We start from the raw sequence: 4,725 nt of genomic DNA, 5'->3' as shown, positions 1-4,725 counted from the left end.
GGGGCGTTGTCGTTGACGTCGGACACCAGCACTGTGATGTTGTGCTGGGTCTGCAGCCTGGGGGTGCCCATGTCCGAGACGGTGATGGTGATGTTGTACTCGGAGTGGCTTTCTCTGTCCAGGGAACTCTCTGTTTCCAAAGTATAGTAATTCTCAACTGAAGATTTTAGCACAAATGGTAGGTCATCTGGGATAGAACAGATCATCCTTCCATTGTCACCAGAGTCTCTGTCTCGGATACTGAAAACCATAACCACCATCTCAGGCATATTCTCTGGAATTGGACTGGTGATTGATGACACTGCGACTTCTGGAACATTGTCATTCACATCTACCACCTGAATTCTGATGGTTGATTTTCCAAAAAGTCCTCCCCCATCTGTGGCTTGAATGATTATTGAGTATGATTCAGTTTTTTCAAAATCTAAGGATGCTATTAAGCCAACTTCTCCGGATTTTTTATTAATTTCAAATGTCTTGCGAATATCTTCTGAGGCTTGAGAAAATGCATATAATATTTCACCATTTTTTCCAGAGTCTGAGTCCCAAGCTGACACTGTCACAACCAGTGAGCCTAGGGAACTATTCTCTGGAATTGTCACCTCATAAAACGGCTGCTCAAACTCAGGAGAGTTGTCATTGATGTCCACCACCACCACCCTGACTGACGCTGTCCCAGACTTTGGTGGAGATCCACCATCCAGAGCAGTGAGGATAAAACTGAGCTCTGACTGTTCTTCATAATCCAGTGCTTTGTCTAGAACTAACTCTGGATATTTTCTATTGTCTGGGTTTACTCTCATTTTAATGTGGAAATGAGTGTTGGGGCTTATCATGTAGCTTCTTAGAGCATTGATTCCTACATCTAAATCCGTGGCACTCTCTAATAAGAACACAGCACCCACAGGACTATTTTCTGGGATTTCTAGGAGCATTTCTTTTTCTAAGAAAATGGGAGAGTGATCATTTATATCCATGATCTGGAGCTCAATCCGTAAAAACTGCAAGGGGTTTTTCATTAATACCTGGAAATTCAATACACAGGGCTCTGTGGAGCTGCAGAGTTCTTCCCGATCTAGAGTTTCACTCAAGAGCAAATCCCCTGTGTTTATGTCCAGCTGCAAAAGCTGTTTGTTATCATTGGAGACCACCCAAGCTTCCCTTGAGAATAACTCACCTACTTCCAGTCCCAGGTCCTTTGCCAAATTGCCCACAGAGGTCCCACTCTGCATTTCCTCTGCCACTGAATAGCGTCCAGACTCTGAAACCGCCCAAGATAATCCCAGCAAAACAAAGAGAAGCAAGACTTGCCTTAGCCTCAGAATATATGGTCCTATGTCCTCCATAGCTGCCTGGACTCCCAAAAGATTCCTGCAGAATGGCTTCAGCTTCACTTCACAGTTCTGAGAAACATGCCATGGAATCTTTACTGTCTTAAGGATATTAAGCCCTGTTGAACAGCTTCTAGCTCACCCCTTGAAGACTCGTTCTTTCTGTTTTCCCAATAACTCTGTGCTGGCTAACAGTGTCCTAAACATCATCCAGTTTTTTCCCCTGGAAATATTATCCTGCAGCGCCACCATGTGTCTCCACAAATTTCCAGAGTTTGGAGAAAGCTACCTAAATTCCATTCAATAAATATGTCGCAGAAACAATTAAGTGTTTTCTGTATTGTTTGTACTTGGTTAGGAACCCTTTCTACTTTCTGTAAGCTTTATAGTTTACAATACAATTAAAAATTGCTTTAAATCATTCAAGTATCACTCCTCACTCTCAGCACAACCCTAAGTACTCAGTTATGATGAAAACAGAAATACAGCATGTGATCCTAGCTCCTAGAAGCTGGTAATCATTCTGAGAAGATTGAAAACTTGAAAGAAATTATAAATGACTGTTAAACTGAACAAAATTTTATCACTACTTGGCCATCCTGTAATGGTAATGAAAGGGCAAGTGTACATGATTCACTTTACAAGTCCTCTCAGAGGATATGAAACTGGATTAACCAGGAAATGAAACATATATAGATAGTGTTATATAGTACAAGGCATTTCTGTAGATTTCCTGGTTAGCAGTGAACTGGCCACTGAAAGAAAATAAAGAATGGGTGAGACACATTTTGTAAATCTATAACCTAGTTTAATTTATCTCATAATTTACAAAATATTTATAAGTATAAAACGCAGCATTTAAGTTTTGTTTAAAGTTTATTTACTTTTTAACTGACTTCCCTCCTTTCAGCTACAACAATGTTCACTGATTTATTTTTGGGCACAGGAAGAGAAAATGAGTGAGAGCCTCATTTCAAATCTTTGAACTCATATTTAGTTTTACATTTATTAGATCAACTGAGGTCATGTTTCGGTTGGTAGAGCCATTATTTTCCCAAGAGATAATGAATTATAGGAAGAAATATTATTCTTAGAATCTGAAGGCCTATCTTTGGCCTTTGCTTTGTTATACATTCCTGCCCAAGACCACCTCCTTTGTGTTGGCTAGTTTCAATCTAAGCCAAAATGTATGGTTGCTACAGTATTATTAGAAATCAATACTTGGAGCTCACCACTGAGGTCCTCTGCAAAAGTTTTCAAAAGTGTTCTCCAGAATGGAAGGAGGGAGATCTAACAAGTTTGCATTTTTTAATGTTAAGTTCAAACTCATTCCTTAAAATGTAAGCTAGATATATGGTTGACAAGTCTGTCATTTTAAAAAGTAGAAATAAAAAAATAGGCATATTGGCTAAACAATTATCCCTCCTTTTAAGTTAGTCACAAAAATGATAGAAAAGATAATAAACATGATATGAACTAATAAAGTTAGGATGAAAAAGTTAACACACACATATGAGAGGACAGAATGAAGATGGAAGAACTGTTAACAGTTCCATTTCTTGAAATGGCTAAAGTGAAGTCCCTGCATAAGAGTTGTTTATAAGAAACTGATGGGCTTGCCTCACATAATTCCATTTAAATACAAAATTAGGAGGAATCAAGTCTACATGAAGATTGAAGTCAGTTAGGTTTTCTTTCTTTTTTTTTTAAAGAAGTTATTAGTTTAAAGTATTTAAGAGAGTTGAATTCTCTGATCATCTTACATACTTGGGAAAATAATTCAAGGCCAGAGAATGTAAAGTTTATCCCATGGAAACTATGCACTGTGATCTCTGGTTATATGCAGAACTAAGTGTAAGTATGAGATATGAAACTAAACGTATGAAGATTAAGAAAAAAATTGCATCCTGAATGGTGAGATTCCTAGTCTTTCTCATGCAATACTCTTGATTATAGAACACAAAGTACATGTCTGTCCCCTTCCTTAATTCTTCCTTATACAGAAATATTGTAGAATTCTAACCTAAATAATATGAAAGGCTCAGGTGAAGTCATACACGTTCTGATAGTTGGGCATTTCCCAAGGTGATAGACATATCCTAGTACTTTACATTGGAGTGATGTCCTTCCATCAGTAGGACTCATGTATGCACAAAGAGCTGACTGTTAGCACTATGACACCTAATTACTCTTAAATATGACAGGATTAGCGAGGACATAGACATTTGAGGAAATACCTGAAAACATGACATAGAAAGATCAAGCCCACTACCATCGAAATCCAAATGAAAAGGAAGGAGCCAGAGGTAACATATATAGAAAACAGAAGAAGGAATTTTAAACTGATTAATTTTCCCAGAGTAGTAAAATCTAGTAAGAACAAATAATTACTTATTATTTACTGTGAAAATTATTATCTTCCCTGTAATTCATTCTAATTTTAAAATTAGTATATACAAGTTTTTACTGTATAATGTGTTTATGCATAATGTATTTTAAAACAGTAGGTTAAATATTGGTGAAAGAAAATATTACATTTATAAGTCTATAGTAGACTGAAATGTAAAACACTCAGAGAACCTAAAGACCTCTTAAAAATCAGTATTTGTCTGACAAAAATCTAAACATAAGGACTGAATGTTAAATTGTCCAAAAAAGTAAAACAAGAGACAAAAAGAAAGTAAGAAAGAGAAAAAAATCTTATATCCTTAGAGACTCTTAATCCAGGAGATTCAATCATTAATGAAATTATGATTAAATATAGAATGGAGAAGATTTAAGGAGGAAATTGTGATTAAATATAAGAAAATTTTACAGAACTAAATGCATGAATCTAAATTGTTAACAGCATTAATCCCCATAATCAAATAAAGACTGACACTAATATATTTTCAGCAAATGACAGAAAAGTTTCCAATTACTTGCAGAATGAAAAAAAAGGGGTAAGATTAAGTAAGACATGACTCACAATGGAGTCAGTCTTTTGACCCAGCCACATTTACTGAAATCAGTAAAAGGAACACTGCTTTAGAATTGAAGGGGAAATTGTACACAACCTAGAATTTTATACCCAGTTGAATTACCAATAAAAAAGAAATGAAAAATACAACACTATCAAGAAGGCAAGGTCTCAAAAATGATTACCTCTGCATTTATTTTTATTCTGGTATTGAGAATGTATCAATTAAGCATGATGTAATCAGTTAATATATCAGTGTATCAGTTAATAAGTTAACAGGAATATATAGTATCTTTTTTTTTAAGATTTATTTATTTATTTATGCATACAGAACTGGGGTACAGGCCAGAGGCTGGGGGGTGGCTAGAGGCTTCACCAGAGACAGAGTGGGGAGCAGAACAGGCAGATCGAGGAAGTACACTGCTGAGGGGAGCA

At 36.3% G+C, this 4,725-nt stretch overlaps 1 protein-coding gene across 1 annotated transcript in view; it reads right to left on the bottom strand.

Moving 5' to 3' along the window:
* The window catches only part of LOC105853180 (protocadherin beta-10-like), an 11,898-nt gene that overhangs the window by 1,374 nt on the left and 5,799 nt on the right, over positions 1-4,725 (bottom strand). The window contains exon 2 of the mRNA XM_012727767.1: positions 6-909. Within this exon, the coding sequence (XP_012583221.1) occupies positions 6-909 (904 nt within the window). The remainder of the gene's footprint in view (positions 1-5; positions 910-4,725) is intronic.

Source organism: Condylura cristata, unplaced genomic scaffold, assembly GCF_000260355.1.
Source record: "Condylura cristata isolate star-nosed mole 26May11 unplaced genomic scaffold, ConCri1.0 scaffold00021, whole genome shotgun sequence".
Lineage (NCBI taxonomy): Eukaryota > Metazoa > Chordata > Mammalia > Eulipotyphla > Talpidae > Condylura > Condylura cristata.
Note: the sequence above shows the minus strand (reverse complement) of the source record. Positions and strands in the feature narration are given on the sequence as shown.